Genomic DNA, 24,059 nt, shown 5'->3' on the forward strand with positions numbered 1-24,059 from the left:
CATTCTGTAAATATTTGTGGCGTTCCTACTGTGTGCAAGCACTGTTCTAGGTAATGTGGAGACTAAATTCACAAATTTAGAGAGTTTCTATTTTCTTCAAGAATTTAAAAAATTTAAGATGTAGAGGAATTTTGAAGACAGAGTAATTTTGACTGGAGGGATCAGAAAGTACATGTCAAGGAGGGTTGCATCTGAGCAGGACCCTGACAGATGAATGGGATTTTAGCGATAGAGCAAAGGGGAAAGAGCTTCACAGGTATAGAGAGTAGTATGAACAAAAAGATGGAGTCAAAAAAGTAAATGCATGCCCTGGGAATCGTAGGTAGTCTGGTGTGGTTGGAGCGTGGGATCCACGAAACGATGGAGAGGAGATAAGGCCAAGCCCTCCAAAGCATGCCAAAACTTCTGGGTTTTGTAACTGTCATAGGGAAGTCAGAAGGTTCGTGAGGACAAGGACAAATGGGAGGTTATATATGACATATATTAAATACACAACTTCAGAAAGAATTAAACATTAAGTAGCAATCAGTGGGCCAGGAGGAGATGCTAAGAGGAGAAAGTTTTTTTATTCTAAGTCGGGTGATTGGCATATATCAAGGCATAGAGGAAGCAATCAGGAATGCTTTTTGGGAGGGGGAATGGGGACAGTTTGCTTTACTTAGTTAACGCCAACTCGTGCTTGTATGTTTACTTTGAAAGTTTTCGAATCTACAGAAAAAGTGAAAGAATAGAACAGTTAAATACAGGTATACTCTCCAACTTATATTCACAGCCCTCTAATTTTTAATGGCATAATGCAAATGTAAAGAAGAGAGCAGTTAATAAAACCAAATGGAAAAGAAACTTTTGGAGACAAAAAAGGGAGAAGGGTTCTATTTGTGGTTGTTTGAGTATACAACATGACTGCATTCAAAATTAAACCAGCAAAATAATATAAAATAGATGTGGAGGTTAGTTAGATCCCATAGTAATAATCCCTTAAATTCTGATTTGTACATTGGAGTTCATCTGTTTTATTATATTTTATTTCTTTTCTGAGACAGGGTCTCACTGTATCACCTAGGCTAGAGTGCAGTGGTGCAATTACGGCTCACCTCAGCCTTGGCCTCCCAGGCTTAGGTGATCCTCCCACCTCAGCCTCTTAGATAGTTGGGACTACAGGTGTGCGTCACCATGCCCAACTAATTTTTATATTTTTTTGTAGAGGCAGGGTTTCACTGTGTTGCCAAGGCTGGTCTCAAACTCCTAGGCTTAAGTGATCTGCCCATGTTGGCCTCCCAAAGTGCTGGGATTACAGGCGTGACCCACTGTGTCCAGCCTGAGTCCATCTGTTTTAAATCAATACTTCATATTTGGCAGGCAAACAACAATAACTTAGCAAATAAATAAATAAATAAATAAGGATTTTGCTATTGGCAGTATTTGCCATGCCATGTATTTCTGCATTAATTTCTAGCTCATGCAGTTTGTGTTTTGTCAAAATAAAAAACCCCTTCGTGAAACTGGAGAAGTAGCTACCTTCTCTTAAAGGTGATCATACTTAGACACTGTTAACTAGCTAAAAACAAATCACAGCTTTCATATAAATAAATCTCTTGGCTGGGTGTGGTGGCAATTAGCCAGGTGTGGTAGCACCTACCTTTAGTCCAAGGTACTAAGGAGACTGAGGTGGAAGGATTACTTGAGCCCAGGAGGTCAAGACTGCAGTGAGCCGTGATTGTGCCACTGCACTCTAGCCTGGGTGACAGAGTGAGACCCTATCTCAAAAATAAATAAACAACAACAGCAATAATAATAATTTGTTGTTGGACACCTTTCTTCTCTATGTCTCTTCTTCCTCCTTCCAGAACAGTTCAGACCTTTTCATTAGACTTGCATTTCAAAGTTCTAAATTCCTTTTGTCATCTAAACTCAGGAGCTTAGTTTGTGTTCCCTAATACTTGGGAAAGAAGAAGCACCAGACTAGGGGTAAAGATCTAAGCACTACCTGGGTCTTGGTGTCAATAAATAGTAAATATATTCTTCAAAAAGTTTTCACTGAAGCATACAGTACTAGGTCTTGTGCCTGGATAGTAGACAAACAGGTATGTAGATGCTAGAAATCATGTAGTGAAATCAGCCATAACCATAGTTATAAAAGAAAACTGCTAACCTAAGATGTGAACAAACTTGTTAGGTTTCAGTGTTTTTAAAGCATTGGGTTAATGGTAAGTATACAATTCAGGTGAGTTTGAGGCTTTAGTCAGTATTTTGTAGACTCATCAGTTTAGAGTTATTCAAAATATTGGTGATTTACTTGAAACAAAAGTATATTGACTTCTCTTAAAGCAGTAACAACATGCGTGTCTTTAAAATCCATGTCAGTGAGTTCTTCTGACTAGAACTTTACTCCCACAATCCGTGGTAGCACTGGATTGAATGCCATCTGGTGTGACTGGACCACCACTTCAGAAGTTCTTTAAATCAACATGTTTTAAATGGAAAACTAGGGCTAATACACTGTGGCAAAAACATTTACTACAAATTGCTAATAATACAGTCAGTCCTTGTTGTTATACTACTATTAATATACCATTTCTAATAATAAATAGCATTTGGCTTTTATTTGGTTTTCATCACTGATCAAAGATAGATAATCCACTGCACCCCAAAATAAATATCAGTGTTCCCCCTTTACTCTCATTTCACATTTAAAGAGCAATGGCAAAGAGAATAAGCCACTTAGTGAAGAGGAAACAAAGATTTGGGTGATGATCTTAAAAGATTAGATAATACGTGTATATGTGCGTAAGGCAGAAAAATGGAGATAAATAATTCCCTAGAAGCAAACAACTTAATACCCTGAAGTAGAAAAGCATAGACACTGAAATAGAAATTCATAAGGGAAGTTGTCCAGATGTGTTTCTGAGAGAATGGAAGTACTTTTCACTGGTCTTGCACAGTGATAGAACTTTCTATGATGTTGGAAATACCGTCTGTCTCTACTGTTCAGTTTGGTCACCACTAACCACATGTGACTTTTGACATTTGAAATGTGGCTAGTGCAACTGAGGAGCTGGTGTTTTGTTTTTGTTTTAATTAATTAAATTTAATTAATTTATTTTTTATTTTTATTTATTTATTTATTTTGAGACAAAGTCTCACTATTGTTGCCCAGGCTGGAGTGCAATGGTGCGATCTCAGCTCACTGCAGCCTCTGCCTCCTGGGTTCAAGCAGTTCCCCTGTCTCAGCGTCCCGAGTAGCTGGGCTTACAGGTGCCTGCCACCACGCCTGGCTAATTTTTTTTTTGTTTTGAGACGGAGACTCGCTCTCTCGCCAGGCTGAGTGCAGTGGCATGATGTCTGCTCACTGCAACCTCTGCCTCCTGGGTTCAAGCAATTCTTTTGCCTCAGCCTCCCGAGTAGCTGGGATTACAGGTGCCTGCCACCACGCCTGGCTAATTTTTGTATTTTTAGTAGAGACGCGGTTTCGCCATGTTGGCCAGACTGGTCTTGAACTCCTGACCTCAGGTGATCTGCCCGCGTTGGCCTCCCAAAGTGCTGGGATTACAGGCGTGAGCCACTGCATCTGGCCTACTTTTTATATTCTTAGTAGAGACAGGGTTTCACCATGTTGACCAGGCTGGTCTTGAACTCCTGACCTCAGGTGATCCACCTGCCTCGATCTCCCAAAGTGCTGGGATTACAGGCGTGAGCCACTGCGCTGGGCCAATTAATTTACTTTTAAATAGCAACTTGTGGCTAGTAGCTGCCAAATCAGACAGTGCAAATATACAGTAAAGGTGGAGTAGTATCGAAATCAGAATCAATGAGTTTGACCAGGTAAATTTTCATGTTCCCGAAATGTCTATCTATCTCCAGATAGATGCTTAGGCCATGTAATGAGTTAGTTTATATTTTTTTTGTTTGTTTTGTAACTGATTCCTTTAATTATTCTAGTAAAAGGTGTAGAGAAGTGCAGCTTCAAAGCTGCAATAGCACTTCCAAGGAGCATCAGTCAAGTCCTCTCACCTCAGTTCATCTTCTGATCTCTCAGGCTTTTAAAACTCAGATGTTTGTTTCCACCTTGTCATGTTTCATTGCATCTTTGATCACCTCTGCAGCAGTTCTCCAGAGAAAAGATTATAGGTAGTAACTCATAATATCCCTTTGGCATCAAGAACTGGTATTTATTGTATACTCGTTGGCTAATATGTTTCATTATCTGGAGCTTGGGACTCACTGCCTTCAAGGTAACTGCCTCAGAGGTGACATGCTAATCCTTATGTGAGTTTCCCTTCCGTCTCTCCAGGGTGACACCATAAAAAAGAAAGAAAGAAGGAAAGAAAAAGACACTGTCCTTTTACCCCAGCCTTTGTGTCTCAGGAAGCAGATATCCAAAATTATATGGTGGCTTTCTTCATATTGCTGAGGTTGTAGCAGTTAGGATAGAGATGATACGTAACTTATTGATTTGCAACTAGTACAAAGTTTAAATTAATTAAGAGCAAGCAAAGAATTAGAAAAACTAAAAGAAATAAGTATACTCACATTCTGTATCTGTACACCTACCCCATTTGTTGTTGAAAACCCTGTGCCTGAATTAGACTGCAGTTATTACTATCCACTTACCCATTTACAAGTGACACCAACATGAGAACTCTTGAAAACTAGAGATTGCCTTTCTCTGTAGTAAGGAGTGTGCTGTATGTACACTAAAGAAATGTTGTGTTCTACAGAGAAACTTGATTGATTATGAGAATTATTGTTTTGTTTTCTTCCGAGGTTTAGCAGCATATTGTTTAGTGGGATTTAGTTTATTATTTAGTTTAGATTTAGTGTCTTAATATCTGTTTTCCCTGTCTCCTAGAAGACTGTAACTACAGCTTCTATGATTACCACAAAGACACTACCTCTCGTCTTGAAAGCAGCAACTGCGACCATGCCTGCCTCTGTGGTGGGCCAGAGACCTACCATTGCTATGGTGACCGCCATCAACAGTCAGAAGGCTGTGCTCAGCACTGATGTGCAGAACACACCAGTCAACCTCCAGACGTCTAGTAAGGTCACTGGGCCTGGGGCAGAGGCTGTCCAAATTGTGGCAAAAAACACAGTCACTCTGGTAAGCCAGCAGCTGCTCCTCATGTGTGATCACATGAGAAGGTTAGGATATGCATTTGTGTAGTATATCCCTTCTAGGCTCCTGCTGGATTTCTCAGTTTCCATCATTCTTCTAGCATACCAAATTCCCCTTTGGGACTGACAAGGGAATATGGCATTTCTGCTATCTGCTCAAATCACTACAGAAGTGTCCTGACACCAAGGACCAAATTCAGTGCATTATCTGACGTCAAAGTATGACTTGATTTTAGGGAGAAGGTCTCCTTCACAGAGGCATACACACTGTTTCATTTATCTCTCCCTCTCCCTTCACTCTGTCTACAGTGTTTTCCTGTGAAACTTGAGTGCTTAAACTCTCTTATGCTGTATTACTGCCTTGGTGAAAACTCACTGATGATTCTTTTAGTTTAATATCCCTTTAAATTGATTGTACCCAGAAAGTACTGGAGTTAGTTGAGGCACTTTAAAAATATTCAAGAAACTCACAAATTAACCGCGTCAGTGCCCAAGTTTTGTTCAGGAAAAAAAAAAAAAAAATCCCTTTAAGGAGGAAGTACTTGAACAAGAATTTTCATGAGAGTTCTAGGATCGAGCCATTTAGAAAACTGATATTCTCAGAAGCTTGGGAGAAATGTATCTAAGTTTTGATGTAAAATTCCTTTAAAATGGCACCTAAGAGCTCTTGGTGGCTTTTGAATGATACCAGTGGTGAGTGAAACTAGAGAGCAATAAAGTGAAGCTTCACCACTTACCCAGGAATTTTTAGAGAAGCAACCAGGTCACTCAACCAGATACTGAGAGTTAGAAAATTTTCTGTAGGAATAAAGCCATTCACTGTTAGCTTATATCAGGAAAAAGCCTATTTGGCTAAGCAGCAAGGTTGATTTTACTTTGGATCCAGTCTTGACTTTTAAAATATATTAGTGCAAAAGTTCTTGAGTGTCAAAGAAAATTGTCTAAGATTTACTGAGCCTGCTCTGTTCTCCATTAGGTGTAGGAGGAAACAGAAGTGTGGTTGGTTCGTTTTATAGGGTAAAGCACGCAGGTGGGAGAATTAAAAAGTTTCCTAATGCAATGTTAATTCAGATGATGAACTTATGATGAAATGTTGTAGAAAATATTGTCTGATCCAAAGAGTAGTGATGCTAAAAATACTAGCTTTGATACTGAAGCGTGATTGTTCTCTCTGGTTTATTGATCTTCCTCATTTTTTTAGCAGGTTCAGGCAACACCTCCTCAGCCCATCAAAGTACCACAGTTTATCCCCCCTCCTAGACTCACTCCACGTCCAAACTTTCTTCCACAGGTGAGTAAACCAATGGCAAGCCCAATGATAGGTTAGATGGGACAAAAACCCTCATGGGCTCTTTCTAAGTAGCTGTAATGGGGCTTGTCAGCCCAGCTGTCTATCCCACTTAGCTAAAAATTCTGACTGTTGATTTATGTACCATGAAGAAGCTTATTTTGTCATCATGGTATATTAACAATGACCAAAGGTAGTAGCAGGGGGAAGTAAAGGAAAGGGAACATTTTCTAAATTTAAAATAATTAAAATCATTATAAACCTTAAACTTACTAGAAGAATTTAGCCAAAGTCTGCCTGGCAGTGGGGAAAGAATGCAATTAACACTTCTTATTTCTTTCCTACATGCCAAAAAGAGTAGGGAAGGAAACAACAGCTAAACCAACTAGTAGAAACCATTCTTCAGTTCTACCCTGGAAAGGATGGTTAAGGATTGAGCATCATGCATAAAGGCAAAGCCTTGCTTCTAAAGGCTCGGGCTAGGGGTCTGTACAGAGGACTTTCTCCCTAGGCCCGAGCAGCCCTACATTACCATATTCTCCTGAGAGTGTTCTTCCAGCAATTAGGCTAACTTTCACCATTCCCGGTGCAAAATGTCAAGATTTCCCCATTCTGGGCCTTGAGGAGTGTTGACTTCCTTGGTAGAAAGGCTGTGAGAGTTCCCATCTGAGGCCCTAGTTTTCAGACAAAGAGAGAAGAAGAAGGAGTTTTGTGGTTCAGTGGTGTAAATGATTTCCAAGTAGCCTCTGGAGAGAGATTGGGCAATGCTAATACTAGATAAGATGATTTCACTTGTTTATCAGATAAATTCTTAATAAATACCTCGCAGGGTAGTCTGAGAGAGCCCGTGGGAGGGATACCTGCCTTTTTTTTTTTTTTTTGCAATGGAGTCTTGCTTCCATCACACGGGCTGGAGTGCAGTGGCGTGATCTCAGCTCACTGCAATCTCCACCTCCCAGATTCAAGCGATTCTCCTTCCTCAGCCTTCCAAGTAGCTGGGGATTACATGCATGCGCCACCATGCCTGGCTAATTTTTGTATTTTTAGTAGAGACGGGGTTTTGCCATGTTGGCCAGGCTGGTCTCAAACTCCTGACCTCAGGGTGGTCCACCTGCCTCGGCCTCCCAAAGTGCTGGGATTACAGGCCTGAGCCACTGTGCCCGGCCTACCTGCCTATTAGAGTATTAGAGAAGGTTCCTTCAAGCTTTCTTTGATGAGTTGACATTCATTCTGACCTAAAATCCTAGCTGAGTTAGCCTAATAAAACTTTGGAAGAAGGATAAAAATGTCCCAGGCAGAGGACAGAACATGTATATAGTTCCACGGTGGAGAAATGCGTTAAGTTTAAAGAACCAAAGGAGGTTTGCTGTGGCTGAGCACAGAGGGCCATGTGGCTCATGCAAGCTAGAGTTAGAGTTGAGGTTGGAGAAGTCCACTGGGGCCAGAGCTGGTGGAATATTGTAGGCTATGCAGGAACCTGGGCCTTACCCTAAGAGCAGCAGGCATTCATTAAAGCTTTTCAGGCAAGCACTTGATGTGGTCAGATTTATGTTTTAGAAAATTCTTCTTGCCTCTGTGCAGAGAATAAATTGGGAATGGTCAAGACTGTGGGCAGGAAGAAGAGTTAAGACATTGTCAATAATGGTATTAACCAATGTTTAGAGAATCTTGCTACATACTAGGTACTATGCTAGGCACTTACATGGGGTATCTATTTTAATTGTTACAACAACCCTATGCAAATAGGTATTACTCTTTTTAGGGTAAGGAATCTAAGATTTAGTCCATGTTTTTCAAACAGTGGATCATGACCCACTTGTTGTGAAAGCAATTTAGTGGATTGTAACCAGAGTGTTTAAATAAAATGAATAGAATAGAATAGAATAGAATAGAATAGAGTAGAATAGAATAGAATAGGAACTGTTAAGAGTACATAGCACATACTGTGTTCTCTATTTCAGAAAGTTTTTGTTTTTAGAGATACATGTCTAGAGGTGCATGCTGATTACAGAGTAAAATACATTTCTTACTGTTAGTTAGTAGCACCCACCACAGGGTCATTTTAAGTTCAGCCAAACATTCATAGCAACAAGACTTTCATGGGCCACACTTGGCACCAGTCTACTTGGAATGATACAGGACAGAAACCACAGCTTGTGAGCAAGATAGCATCAGACATTTGTCTTCAATGAGTCCATACAGCAGTCCCTACAGCGGTCCAAGGATAGCTCAGGTGTAAGGAAATAAGCTGCTTACTTAAGACAATGGGAAAGCCACCTTGGCATAGAAGCCTTATGCCCACAGGAGCCAATGTATCTTATAAAAACTACATAGGCATGGCTTTCAAGGTCCCCATAATGGATGTGCCCAAGTTATAAGAGTCACCCCACTTAGGGAAGCCCAAATCATGGGGTCCCCTCAAGCCCATCCAGATTTGATTTAGCAATAAGGGAATTTTTTTTTTTTTTTTTTTTTTAAGATGGGGTCTCACTCTATGACCCAGGCTGGAGTGCAGTGGCGCTCTCTCAGCTCACTGCAACCTCCACGTCCCGGGTTCAAGCAATCCTCCTGTCTCAGCCTCTCAAATAGCTGGGATTACAAGTGTGTGCCACCATGCCTGGCTAATTTTTGTATTTTTAGTAGAGACGGTGTTTCACCATTTTGGCCAGGCTGGTCTCAAACTCCTGGCCTCAAGTGATCCACCAGCCTCAGCCTCCCAAAGTGTTGGGATTACAGGTGTGAGCCACTGTGCCCGGCCAGTAAGGGGTCATTTTTATCATAAGCAATTTTGCCTAGTAATATAGTTGACATTCTTACCCTTACCAGGTTTCCAGGAGAGCAGAGCTAAAGAGTTAATTGAAGGTCAAACCTCATGCATAAGGGGAAAGGGTTTTGCCCACAGGGTCACAGTTTTAAAAGTTTGAAAAATACTGGCTTATGGCTGGCCGCAGTGGCTCACACCTGTAATCCCAGCACTCTGGGAAGCCAAGGCGGGTGGATCCTGAGGTCAGAAGATCGATACCATCCTGGCCAACATGGTGAAACCCTGTCTCTACTAAAAATACAAAATTAGCTGGGTGTGGTGGCGTGTGCCTGTAGCCCCAGCTACTCAGGAGGCTAGGGCAGGAGAATCACTTGAACCTGGGAGCCAGAGGCCGCCATGAGCCAAGATCGCGCCACTGCACTCCAGCCTGGCAACAGAGCGAGACTCCATCTCAACAACAACAACAACAAAACTGGCTTATAAAAATCAAGTATGTTACCTGAGGTTACACAGCCAGTGAGTGGTAGAACCAGGATTTGAACCCAAGCAAGGCTGACCTCATGTTTTTAACTGTAACTTTTTTTCACTGTTTTCAGTGAGCCACACATAAACTAGGATAGTGGATAGTGGAGTGAGGATAGAAGTAGACAGATTTGAGAAGTATTTAGAGAGTAGAGGGTGGAGTAAAAAATCATTAAGAGTAATTCCAAAGTTTGTCAAGAAAAGGTCTCTTGGCCGGGCGCGGTGGCTCAAGCCTGTAATCCCAGCACTTTGGGAGGCCGAGACGGGTGGATCACGAGGTCAGGAGATCGAGACCATCCTGGCTAACACGGTGAAACCCCGTGTCTACTAAGAAATACAAAAAACTAGCCGGGCGAGGTGGCGGGCGCCTGTAGTCCCAGCTACTCGGGAGGCTGAGGCCGGAGAATGGCGTGAACCTGGGAGGCGGAGCTTGCAGTGAGCTGAGATCCGGCCACTGCACTCTAGCCTGGGCTACAGAGCGAGACTCCGTCTCAAAAAAAAAAAAAAAAGAAAAGAAAAGGTCTCTTACTGAGGCAATTATAGGAGGAAGAGAGGATTGGAAGAAGAAATTAATGAGTCTTAGATATGTTGATTTTGAACTTATGAGATACTCAAGTTGAATATAATTCTGAAGTTCAGGAAATGTCTCAGGTTCTGAGGTAAAAATGTGAAAGTCTTCAGTACACAGATGGTAATTGAAGCCATGACATGGGCGAAAGGTCCTAGGAATAATGGGAACATTGGGAAGAAAAGGGGTACCATGGAAAAAAATCCTAAGAAATAGTCACATTTAGGATGAGGCAGAGGAAGAGTAAGCCCACAAAGGAGACCGAGAGGAGGAGTGGCCAAGAACAGGGAGTTAGAGGGCCAGAAATGGGGGTGAGCTGAAGCTGTGGATATGAAGAAATTTCAAATGTGAGTTAAGGCTATTGGCAACATTATGACTATACTATGCGCAAGTTCTGGGTGGAACCAGTCTCTGGATTAGGCCTTTGAGCTCAACCAGAAGAGGTGGCATGGTGTAGAAGAGGGAGCTCAGGGTTTAGAATCAAAAGCTGTGTTCTAGGGTGAGGTATGAACCTCAAGAGCTGATGAGTCTTATATAAGATTATATGCCCTGAGGTCTATAGAATTAATATACCAAAATGAACATTAGTAAGTATATTAAATACTATTTCATACATAGAGTGTGGAAGATTTGCTTTTATAGGACTTGAGCAGCTTAAGTAATACAATAATTATTCTCTCTTTCCCCTATAGGTTCGACCCAAGCCTGTGGCCCAGAATAACATTCCTATTGCCCCAGCACCACCTCCCATGCTCGCAGCTCCTCAGCTTATCCAGAGGCCCGTCATGCTGACCAAGTTCACCCCCACAACCCTTCCCACATCCCAGAATTCCATCCACCCCGTCCGTGTCGTCAATGGGCAGACTGCAACCATAGCCAAAACGTTCCCCATGGCCCAGCTCACCAGCATTGTGATAGCTACTCCAGGGACCAGACTCGCTGGACCTCAAACTGTACAGCTTAGCAAGCCAAGTCTTGAAAAACAGGTATAGGCAGAGTATGTACCTGCTCTGGGCAGTAGCCTTGCCTTTGAGGCATTTGGCTGCTGGGCTTTCTCTAAATACATTTTCTCAAGGGCTCTTCATCTCACCACCATTGTCAGTAAGATGTCGCTTATGTGCGATAATTCATCCACGTGCAGAAGGGTCATTCTTCTTACTGAAGAAAGTTGGGTTGCTTTTCCCACCATCCCCTCGTAGATGGGCTGGGATTCCTGTGTGAGTGAGCTCCCCCTGGTGGTTCTGATGTGGAAATTCACAGGCTCTGCTACCCTCCGTCAGGAAACAGATGAGGTAGTAAACAGAAAACGCCATGTTAGTTTCGGTCCAATAAGAATCCAGATGAAGACAGGACTGTGAAAGTCAGAAAGAATAAACAAAACAGGGAAAGGGATTTCATTTCAAAGACTTTTCTTTGATTGTTACAGATAACGGGGAGCCAAACAAAAAAAATTAAAATTTCCAAAAAGCATTCTGTTAACTTTAGAGGATGCAGACATTTTAGCTCAAATATTGAAACATTTCATTTATATTTCCTGAAGTCAGATTTTATCTTAAAAAACGAGGCTAGAGACGTACAAGTAACCTGCAAAAATACTTGAAGGTTCTGTAGCAGAAAGACCTCTGAAAACAACAAAAAGGATTTATAGGCAGTCGCCGTATCCTATTTGAAAAACGACTAGTGATGAGAAAGAAGAATTTGGCAAAGAAAAGCATTCTCTCTCAAGAAAGTTGCTTTAAAAAGTCATTGACCTATTTCTAATTGTTCAGTCTTGACTTCTCATTTATCTGAAAATAGTCTGTGGTGATCCTGAATCTTCTGCTTCTGGATGGACCATGATTCAGAGAGGCTGTTCAGATGCTGCCTGCTGCCTTAGTCTTCTTGAGCAGAGGCACCTATGCATAGAGTACTAGGCCTTATACCCAGGCAGCTCACAAATGCAGTAGACCTTGCACTCAAGAAGCTCTAGGTATCAAAATCTGTGCTTAGGAAACACAAGAACACATCTCAATTCCTGGGGAACCTATTCAAACCCCAGGAAGTGCTTTGAGAAACATTCAGAAATAAATTACGTGTTATTATTTTTTGAGACAGAGGTTTTGCTCTTGTTGCCCAGGCTGGAGTGCAATGGCACAATCTCAGCTCACCACAACCTCCACCTCCCAGGTTCAAGCGATTCTCCTTGCCTCAGCCTCCTGAGTAGCTGGGATTATAGGCGTGAGCCACCACATCTGGCTAATTTTAATATTTTTAGTAGAGACGGGGTTTCTCCGTGTTGGTCAGGCTGGTATCAAACTCCCAACCTCAGGTGACCTGCCTGCCTCGGCCTCCCAAAGTGCTGGATTACAGGCATGAGCCACCACGCCCAGCCCCAGAAATGAATTATTTACACATATTTTAAAACAGAAAATTTCAAACTTATTGACAGCAGAACTTTGGTATTAAGCTACTGAGAGTCAGATGCTCAAGCTTATGAGTTTGGGTGGGGACATGTTGTCTTGCGCTGGCTCTCAAAGAACCTCTGAGGAGCCTCAGTGTTCCTCAGAACCTGGTTTCACAACACTATTTTAGGTTATTAAATATTATTTCTCTTTACCTCTTTTTTTGATAAAGGTATTTTAGAAGACAAATTATTTTGGTTTCATTTTTACATTTCTGATTACAAAGATAATACAAGTTCATTTTTAAAACAAATTCAGACATTACAAAAATATAAATTGTAGAAAGTGCTTTTCCGCATAATCTAAAGAGAGAATAAACTTTTACCATAATTTTACCCCCAAGAGTTAATTACTATTAACAGTTTAGATTATATTCTTACAGATTTTTTTTTCTTTTCTTTTTCTTTTTTTTATTTTGAGACAGAGTTTTACTCTTGTCATCCAGGCTGGAGTGCAGTGGTGGGATCTCGGCTCACTGCAACCTCCACCTCCCAGATTCAAACAATTCTCCTGCCTCAGCTTACCGAGTAGCTGAGATTACAGGTGCCCACCACCTCACCTGGCTAATTTTTGTATTTTTAGTAGATACAGGGTTTCACTGTGTTAGCCAGGCTGGTCTCAAACTCCTGACCTCAGGTGACCCACTTGCCTAGGCCTCCCAAAGTGGTGGGATTACTGGCGTGAGCCACCACGCACGTCCCCCAGATATTTTCTATGTACATGTAAAACATTTTTTAAGCAAAAACCAAAATCAAACTATATATTTTGTAATTTGGTTTTTTTCCTACTTTAATAGATCTTAAACATCTTTTCATGTCCTGGCCTTCATGTTGATAGAGCTTTTTATTTTAATTATAATATTACAAAAAGATATCCTTGAATTCTTAAGAATTAAAATAATTTCTTTTGTAGCAGTAAATTTCATGTTCTCTCTCTCTCGAAGTCTTGCTCTGTTGCCCAGGCTGGAGTGCAGTGGCACCATCTTGGCTCACTGCAAGCTCCGCCTCCTGGGTTCACACCATTCTCCTGCCTCAGCCTCCCAAGTAGCTGGGACTACAGGCACCTGCCACCACACCCGGCCAATGTTCTCTCTTCTTTTTGGTCTAATAAAGGAATTCAGTCATTGTTATTTTAGTTTGCTGGGCAGCCTGGCGTAATAGTCTTAGAGGTTACCAAGCCCAATCAGTAGAGTCTCTCTTTACACTAGATTGCATTCTCTGGATTCTCTTACTTTATTTCTTTCAACTAGCCTTCTTTTCTATTTATATTTCATTTCCAATATCACATTTATAGCCAGTAAGAGATCTCATAGATCTTAGAGCTAAAGGTAAAACAACGTAATGTTTGTAGCCATGGAAGAACCTGTTCACAGAGTTACCAAACCTGTATCCAACGTTCTCTCTATGACCAGGCTAAATGGGTTCCCTTTTGCTTTCTGCTATTCCCTTTAGATAATAACATCATTCATTTAATAAAAATGTGTTAAGTGCTGGTTGCTATGCTGCATGTGGTGCCCATATGTAAGGTGGATAAACTAAAGCCTGTACCCTCACGGAACTCAGTTTCTAGTGTGTTTGGAGCAGGCACTGAGGCTGTGTCTCCAGGCGAAGGAAGCATGGCCTCCCACATTGGCATAGGAATGGGAGAAGGCAATGCCAGTCCTAACAGCAGTGGTCTCATGTGTCCTTCCCCTGTCAGACATAACCAACTTCCTTATCCACCCCAGATAAGAGATCTTATCCCTTATTAGAAACCACATTACATTGTGGCTCTGAGAAAACAAGTGGTAAGGTTTAAAAATCTCTGAAGCTGAAGACTTGTTTTAGACAGAAAAGTAGATGAAGCCAGAAGACTTATGATAGAGCCTCCACATCACCTCCCTTTGTGTCCTTATCCTCTCCAGCGCTCTAAAATGGGGCTAACACCTGTTGGTGATGAAATGAGATAAGGTATTTAATGTTTATTAGACTGTGCCTGATGGAGTTCTCAGGAATTATGTTTCTTTCTTCTCCACCCCACTGCACACCCTGCAACAAAGACTTCTATGTATGTCGTCAAGGTGGAGCTACTGAAAAATATCCAAGGTTCTATGGGGAAAAAAATTGCCACATTACCATAAATATTTTTCATACGAATCTGCACAGTATCTTCTAAAGAGGAGTACTTACAAGATAATAATATTATCCGATGTATTATCTTCAAATTTCTGTTTTCCCTGTTTAGTAAACCCGTGCTGATGCCTCCCGTTACCCCAGTTTAATACTGGTGCTATAGTAGGGAAAATAGATCCAAGTGACCAAACCATGAGTTTTGCTTTGCCTTCAATCCCAATCTGGATGAACAAAATTATTTGAACATTTATTTGCATCTGCCTAACTTTGATTTTTCATGCAGACAGGTATATAAAGTGTACTTGATTAACTTCATTCTAGGTTTGTGCAGAGTTTTTGGGTTCTTTTATGATACCAAAAAGAATAGGAGTTGCAAATTCTGATAACCGTGGGTTCGAAGAGGAGATGTAAGTGAGTGAAACAGGCTAGGAGTAAACAACTGGATTTTTTATTTATTTTTCCACTTTCAGTGGGAACATGAGTATAAGAGATATCCCACGTTTATTCTTAATTCCCCTTTAAAATAATAAGTAAGACAAGCGTGATAATAATTGACAATAGAAAATGGAAGAAACTGTGGCAAACTGCACAGTAATATGCTTCAGCTCAAGGAAGCAGCTGCTTCTTGGCAATAACAAAGTTTTATCACATGGAGACTTTTTCAAGAAAAGCCTGAAATCCAGATGTTTTTCAAAGTTGCCTAGTTGTTAAAATACTGGTAACTGTTTAAACACCATATAGGCAGAAAATAACATCTGCAAGACAACTTCGAGTCTGCGTAATGGTTTATAATCTCAGATAGAGACCAAATTTCAGGTGCATCAAAGAGATATCTATGAATTCTTTTTTGTTTTCTAATGTCTTTTTTAAAATTGAGGTGAAATCACATAAAATTAATCATTTTAGAGTAACAGTTCAGTAGCATTTAGTATATTCACAGTATTGTGCAACCACCACTTCTATTAAGTTCTACAACATTTTCATTACCCCAAAATAGAACCCAGTATCCATTAAGCAGTTACCTAACTTTTGCCCTCCACCCTGCCACTGGCAATCACCAATCTGCTTTCTGTCTCCATAGATTTACCTGTTCTGGGTATTTCATATACATAGAATCATACAATATGTGATTCTTATGTCTGGCTGCTTTCTCTTAGCATGTTTTTGAGAGTCATCCATATGGTAATACGTATCAGTGCCCTCTTCTGTTTTAAATGGCTGAATAATATTCCATGACAGCTATATACCACAATTTGTTTATTCATTCATCTCTTGATAGACCTAGGAAATCATAAGACATTGGTTGGTTCCACTTTTTGGCTATTGTGAATAGTACTGCTGTGAACATTCATGTGCAAGCATTTGAATGACTCCTTGTTTTCAGTTCTTTGGGTTATATACCTAGGAGTAGAAATTGCTAGGTCATACAGTAATTCTGCTCAGCTATTTGAAGAACTGCCAAACTGTTTTCCACGGCAACTGAATCATTTTTCATTCCCAACAGCGGTATATGAGCGTTCCATTTTCTCCACATCCTTACCACACCTATTACTTTCCTTTTTGTTTCATTTATAGCCATTTCAGTGGTTGCGAAGTAGTGTTGATGTGCATTTCCCTAATGACTAATGATGGTGAGCATCTTTTCATGTGCTTCTTGGCCATTTGTACATCAATGAAAAAAGGTCTATTCAAATCCTTGGCCAATTTCTAAATTGGGTTGTTTTTCTGTTGTTGAGTTGTAAGAGTTCTTTGTATAATCTGGATACTAGACCCTTACCAGATACATGATTTGCAAATATTTTGTCCCGTTCCGTAGTTTGCCTTTTTGCTTTCTTGATACAGTCCTTTGATACACAGCTGATTTTTGTCTTGATCTTGTACCCTACAACTTTGCTGAATTTATTTATTAGCTCTAGTATTTGTTTTATGGATTCTTTGAGTTTTTTTCTGTGTAGAATCATGTCATCTGCAAATAGAGATTTACATCTTCCTTTCCAATTTGGGTGTCTTTTATTTCTTTTTCTTGCCTAATTGCTCTGACCTAAACTTCCAGTACAATATCAAATAGCAATGGTGAAAGCAAACATTCTTGTCTTGTCGCTGATCTCAAGTGGAAAGTTTTCACCATTGAGTATGATGTTAGCTGTGTTTTCATAAATGTTTTTTCTAAAGTCAAGGAAATTCCCTTTTATTCCAAGCTTTCTGAGTGTTTTTATGAACAGATACTGGAATTTTTTAAATAAAAAATGTACATGTGTAAGGTATACAATAAGATGGTTTGATATACATAGTAATATGATTAATATAATCAAGCTAATTAATATATCTCCTCACATAGTTAACCCTTTTTGTGTGTGTAGTGGGGTGCTACATTTTGACAAATGCTTTTTCTACACCAATTGAGATGTCATGTTTTTTTTTTTTTTCCCTTTGGTTCTATTAACGTGGTATATTATACTGATTTTCTTACGTTGAACCACCCTTCCATTCTTGGGATAAATCTGGCTTTATCATGGTGTATCATCATTTTAATATGCTCTTGAATTCAGTTTACTGGTGTTTTGTTGAGGAACTTTTGTTGTTGAGAGTTTTTGCATCTATATTCATAAGGGATATTGGTCTGTAATTTTCTATTCTTTTTGTTTTTGCTTTTTTGGAGGCAGGGTCTCGCTCTGTTACCCAGACTGGAGTGTAGTGGTGCAATTGCTGCTCACTGCAGCCTCAACTTCCCAGACTCAAGTGATCCTCCCATTTCAGCCTCCCAAGTAGCTAGGACTACAGGCATGCACCACCATCCCTGGCTAATTTTTTTACATTTTTTTGTAGAGATGGGGTCTTACTTTCTTGCCCAGGCAGGTCTTGAACTCCCAGGCTCAAGTGATCCCCCGACCTTGGCTTCCCAAAGTGTTAGAATTATAGGCATGAGCCACCAAGCCTGGCCTATAATTTAATTTTTTTTTTTTCTTTTGAGACACGGCAGGATCTTGCTCTGTCACCCAGGCTGGAGTACAGTGGCACGATTTCGGCTCAAGTGATCCTCCCGCCTCAGCCTCCCAAGTAGCTGGGACTACAGTTGTGCACCACCATGCCTGGCTAATTTTTATATATATATTATATATATATTATATATTAAATATATATATAATATATAATATATATTATATATAAAAATATATAATATATAAAAATATATATTATATAATATATATAATATATATATATTATATATTTATTATTATTATTATTTTTTTTGAGACCAGGTTTTGTCATGTTGCTCAGGCTGGTCTTGAACCACCCTGAGCTCAAGCTAACCTCCTGCCTTGGCCTCCCAAAGTGCTGGGATTACAGGCGTGAGCCACTGCACCCAGCCCATTTTCTGTTCTTTGGTGTCTTTGGCTTTGGTATCAGAGTAGTGCTGGCCTCGTAGAATGATTTAAGAGTGTATTTTCTGGAATTTGAGACAGATCGGTGCTAATTCTTCAAATGTTTGGTAGAATTCACTAATAAAACCATCTGATCTTGTACTTTTTCTTTTTGGGGGAGAATTTTGATTACTGTTTCAATCTCTAGTTGTTACAGGTCTGTTGAGATTTTCTGTATCTTGAGTCAATTTTGGTAATGTGTGTGTTTTTAGGAATTTTCCATTGCACCTATGTTGTCTAGTTTGTTGGTGTACAGTTTCTCAGTATATTCTCCTATAATCGTTTTGAATTCTGTGAGATGTAATGTCCTCAGTTTCATTTTTGGTTTTAGTTATTTGTATCTTCTTTTTTTCTTAGTCTAAACCAGAGGTTTGTCAATTTTGTTATTCTTTTTGAAGAATCACCTTTTGATTTTGTTGATTTTGTTGATTTCATTTATCCTCATCCTAGTCTTTTAATTTCTTTTTTTTTGGCTTTGAATTTAGTTCTTTTTCTGTTTCTTAAGTTGTAAAGTTAGGTTATTGATTTGAGCTCTTTCTTCTTTTTTAATATAGACTCTTAGCAGATAAGTTTCCCTCTGAGTACCGCTTTCACAGCATCGCATAAGTTTTGGTATGTTGTGGCCTTGTTTTCATTTCTCTCAAAGTATTTTCTAATTTCCCTAGTGATTTCTTCTTTTACCCATTGCTTGTTTAAGAATGTATTGTTTAATTTCCATACACTTGTGAGTTTTCCAGTTTTCTGTTGTCATTGATTTCTAGCTTCTTTCCATTGTGGTTGGTGAAGATACTTTATGTGATTCTAGTCTTTCTAAATTTATTAATATTTGTTTTGTGGCCTAACATATAATCTGTCCTGGAGAATGTTTCATGTACACTTGATAAAAATATGCATGCTGCTCTTGTGTAGTGGAGTATTCTTCATATGCCTGACAAGTCTAATTGGTGTATGGTGTTGTTCAAGTTCCCTATGTCCTTTTTAATCTCTGCACAAGTTTTATCCATTACTTCAAGTGGGATATTGAAGTCTCCATTTATTATTGTAGAACTGTTTATTTCTGTCCTCAATTCTTTCGAAATTTTCTTCATATATTTTGGGGCTCTGTTGTTTGGTACATATATAACTGTTGTATCATCTTTTTGAATCAACCCTTTTGTCAGTATATTATATAATGAGCTTCTTTGTCTCTTGTAACAGTTGTTGACTTTAAGTCACTTTTGTCTGATAGTCCTATAGCCATTCATTATAAACATCCTTTCACTTTCAACCTTTTTGTGTCTTTTTCTCTAAAATGAGTCTCTCTTACAGCATATAGTTAGATCATGTGTTTTGTTCATTCTGCCAGTCTGTCTTTTAATTGGTGAGTTTAATCCAGTTACATTTAAGTGATTACTGATAAGGAAGGACTTAATGCCATTTTGCTATTTGTTTTCTGTATATCTTATGTTTTTTATTCTTCATTTCCTCTAATACTGCCTTTTGGTTTGATTTTTTTTCCTAGTGTGTCATTTTCATGCTTTCCTCATTTCTGTTTCTGTATATAATTATTTTCTTAGTGGTTACCATGGGGATTACAGTTAACATTCATACATTTTTAACAGTCTAGTTTGAATTAACCCCAGCTCAGATGTTTAAAACCCTGCTTGTATGGTTTCAGTCGAAGCCCTAATCTCAGCATCATGTAATATATCCATGTAAGAAACCTGCGTTGTACCCTCAAATCTAAAATAAATATATATAAATAAATAAATAAATAAATAATAAAAGCTTTGCCAATGACAATAAAGGAAAAAGAAACTCTGCTCCTATACAGTTCTGCCCCCACTTTATGTTGTTACTGTCACAAATTATATCTTATACATTGTGTACCCACTAATACAGATTTATAATTACTTTGTGCATTTGTCTTTTAAGTCATATAGGAAACAAAAAGAGAAGTTAAAAATAAAATAAATAATAACACTGGCTTTTATATTTATTCATCTAGTTAGCTTTATTGGAGTTCTTATTTCTTTATATGGCTTCGAGTTACTGTCTAGTGTCCTTTCATTTCAGCCTGAAGGGACTCGCTTTAACATCTCTTTTAGAACTAGTATACTAGTAGTGAATGTCCTCTGGTTTTGTTTATCTGGGAGTGTCTTAATTTCTCCATTTTTGAAGAATGGTTTTGCAGGATATAGAATTCTTGGTTGATAGGGGTTTTTTTTGCTCAGCACTTTAAATATATTAACCCATTTCCTTCTGGTCTGTAACTTAGTTGGATGGTTCTGGCTGATAGTCCCTCACAAGTTTGCAGTCAAACTAGTTGGCTAGAGCTGCAGTAATTTTAAGACTGTGCTACAGCTTAATAATCCACGTCTGAGCTCATCACATGGTTGTTGGCAGACCTCACTTCTTCTTCACTGGCTGTTGGCTGGAGGTTCCGTTCGTCACACCTGGGCCTCTCCGTAGTGCTGCTCACAACGTGGCAGCTGGCTTCCCCCAGAGCAAGAGATCCATGAATGAAAGACACCCTCCACTACCACCAATGTCTTGATTGTTTTATTTGTATTTTTGTTTTTGGATACTTTTGGTATTATTTATATAGCACTGAGATAATCATACTTTTTCTTGCATGAGAGAGAGAAATTTAAACCTTGGGTAATTTTTTAGTGGAGAGGAATTGATTTGCCCTTCCTTAAAAGCATTGCCGCTAATTGCTTTACTCAGCCTTAGAAATGTAAGTAAGAGACTCCAAGAGACTTCACACAGCCTTGGAATGGAACAGCATACCCTTATAGTTGACCTTCTTTTCTCCCTCCTCCATCATACTTCTGTCCTTCCTATTCAAAGAGACATGAAAATAAGCTTTCTGGGCATCCAGGACTTTTAAAATGTCACTGTAAACTACTTTCCCATTGGTGGTTTGTTTTATGGAGGAAATGTGTCCTTTTTGATTAAAAATTGTGTGTGTGTGTGTGTGTGTGTGTGTGATGGAGAGAGAAAGACCTGAGTGATTGTCCCTTAGATCATACTCTTCACTCAGAAGACCAATCAGCTCTTTACTGTACACCTGCTCTGCATGAAGTACCATAATAGGCGCAAAGGGGTGCAAAAACAAGAGGTGCATAAAACAATTCCCATTCTTACATAGCTTTTAGTATAAAGGGGGAAATATGAGAGAACACCAGTGGGGAAAAAATGCAAAGCAGCCTTTGTGCCCCAGAGCACTGGTTGCCACAGTATAGATAAGGCAGATGCTTACGCTTTCCTTATGTAATCATATAAAAGCAGAAGGAAGATATGGAAGTGACTAGGAAAGAAAATGAAAGATCTTTGTGCTTGTGTTAGTTTTTCAGATCTAGTAAAATATTTCCAGCATAATGATTTTTGAGAGCTTTAGATGTCTTGTTTGTAGGACCAAAGTCTCATGTAGCCCCTGCCCATCAATAACCAGTTTTATTCTCACTTATTTAATTATTGTTGCCATATGAAAGGAGCATTACTTCCACATTTTTTCTAATTTTGAAAAAGTAAATTAGGTTTGTGTTTACAGTTTTATATTTCCTGTTTTAAAATTATTTGAGTATTTACAGAGAACTTCATAAAATGAGTTAGCCATTGGTCATGGTAAGAAAAGTAATGGGGCCGGGCACGGTGGCTCATGCCTGTAATCCCAGCACTTTGGGAGGCCGAGGCGGGTGGATCATGAGGTCAGGAGTTCAAGACCAGCCTGGCCAACATGGTGAAACCAGTCTACTAAAAATACAAGAAAACGATTAGCCAAGTGTGGTGGCACGTGCCTGTAATCCCAGCTACTCCAGAGGCTGAGGCAGAGAATTGCTTAAACCTGGAGGGGTGGAAGTTGCAGTGAGCCGAGATCGCACCACTGCACTCCAGCCTGGGCAACAGAGTGAGACTCCGTCTCAAAAAAAAGAGAATAGGCCGGGCGCGGTGGCTCAAGCCTGTAATCCCAGCACTTTGGGAGGCCGAGATGGGCGGATCACAAGGTCAGGAGATCAAGACCATCCTGGCTAACACGGTGAAACCCCGTCTCTACTAAAAAATACAAAAATCTAGCTGGGCGAGGTGGCGGGCGCCTGTAGTCCCAGCTACTTGGGAGGCTGAGACAGGAGAATGGCGTGAACCTGGGAGGCGGAGCTTGCAGTGAGCTGAGATCCGGCCACTGCACTCCAGCCTGGGCGACGGAGGGAGACTCCGCCTCAAAAAAAAAAAGAGAATAGTAGTGCAAGCCCAGTCTACCAGTATGCTAGCTACCTTTAGTATTTGAAGATGGTAATCAACTGGTGTTTCTTCTGCTTGAGTAGACGCTTCTGGAAGAAGAGGCTTGGAAAAATTAGGAAGTCAGCCTCTTGCAAGATGGCCCACTCTTAGCAATTGCATCTCTCCTCTGATGGATTATATAGACAGATTTTTAATATTCCATGTAAGGGTAGTTCTGCAGTCTCTCTGAGATTATGACTGGAAGTGTTCTGAAATAGAAGGCTATGTATGTAAGTTGTTTTCAATATCATTCTGATCTTAAGCAGGTTGTGGGCTGGAGCTTGACCTATAATATAAAAACAGTGGGTGGCTCATGTCTGTAATCCCAGCACTTTGGGAGGCTGAGGTGGGCAGATCACCTGAGGTCGGGAGTTCAAGACCAGCCTGACCAACATGGTGAAACCCCATCTCTACTAAAAATACAAAAATTAGCCGGGTGTGGTGGTGGGTGCCTGTAATCCCAGGTACTAGGGAGGTTGAGGCAGGAGAATTGCTTGAACTTAGGAGGCGGAGGTTGCAGTGAACTGAGTGCCATTGCACTCTAGCCTGAGCAATGAGAGCAAAACTCCTTCTCAAAACAACAACAACAGCAGCAAAAAAACCAGCAGGCTTGCTTCTGGGAAACTACCCCCACATCCTAAAATACATGGAAATCAGAAAGGACAACCTGTACCATATTTTTATACTTAGGAATTAAATTGTATTTTTCTTTCCATATACCTTATTTAGAGTTGTATTTATAGATCCATATGTAGCCATGCAATATAATAACTTCAACTGGGGCTTTACATTTCAGTTGCCCCTCCCCCCATGAAATCTATAGTATTAACTTTTGTATTAATATGTTCCACATTTGAATATGTTGTCTTCTTTCTTGCTACTATTAAACTTCTGATTGCTTCACCCTTTTAATAAAAAACAAATTCTGAATTTTTATTTAATTTTTCTTTCCTAGACAGTTAAATCTCACACAGAAACAGATGAGAAACAAACAGAGAACCGCACCGTCACCCCACCTGCTGCACCCAAACCAAAACGGGAGGAGAACCCTCAGGTAGGCCTGTGTTTCCAAAGGCAGGTTGCAGTCTATGGTGTATGGTTTATTCTCATGTACCAGAAGGGGCACCTACTCTCTGAATGATGAAATGAACTTGATGTTCATCTTCTAATGCACTTTTATTATTCAGCAATGTTATTGCCAAGTCAAATTGGTCTAGAGTGGAATTCTTAGACTGTAGTCTTGAGGGTCCATGCACTTGTACATAGGCATTTTGATTGTATCAAAGGAAAAGTTTTTTAAAACATTATTCTTCATATGCATGTTACAAATTCGAAATGTTAAGATGAACGATGATTTTCCCAGCTGTCCCATTGCATTCCTAATCATTACTGTGATTTGTGTTTGTCTCAGCCAACATTTATAAGATATCCAGTTCACTCAGCTAATGTGTATTTATATTATCAATTGCAGTTATTAAATGTGCATTTTGTTATAACCATTGTATTACATTAGAACACCAAACCCAAAATGAATTAGCTCAAAAGTAATCCATTGAAGCATAAAA

The 24,059-nt window shown here is 39.8% G+C and overlaps 1 protein-coding gene across 12 annotated transcripts in view; it reads left to right on the plus strand.

The window, feature by feature from the left end:
* PHF21A (PHD finger protein 21A) overlaps positions 1-24,059 on the plus strand; it is a 194,798-nt gene that overhangs the window by 146,482 nt on the left and 24,257 nt on the right. For 8 of the 12 annotated variants that reach the window (XR_003115638.1, XM_025356984.1, XM_025356985.1 and 5 more), the window contains 4 exons: positions 4,850-5,101; positions 6,317-6,406; positions 10,950-11,243; positions 23,450-23,548. Coding sequence is in view for 11 of the 12 variants with exons in the window: in XM_025356984.1 (XP_025212769.1) it covers positions 4,850-5,101; positions 6,317-6,406; positions 10,950-11,243; positions 23,450-23,548 (735 nt within the window). In the remaining variant the exon portion in view is untranslated. The remainder of the gene's footprint in view (positions 1-4,849; positions 5,102-6,316; positions 6,407-10,949; positions 11,244-23,449; positions 23,549-24,059) is intronic. The other 4 variants (XM_025356993.1, XM_025356992.1, XM_025356986.1 and 1 more) reach the window with 2 other exon arrangements.

Source organism: Theropithecus gelada, chromosome 14 (assembly GCF_003255815.1).
Source record: "Theropithecus gelada isolate Dixy chromosome 14, Tgel_1.0, whole genome shotgun sequence".
Lineage (NCBI taxonomy): Eukaryota > Metazoa > Chordata > Mammalia > Primates > Cercopithecidae > Theropithecus > Theropithecus gelada.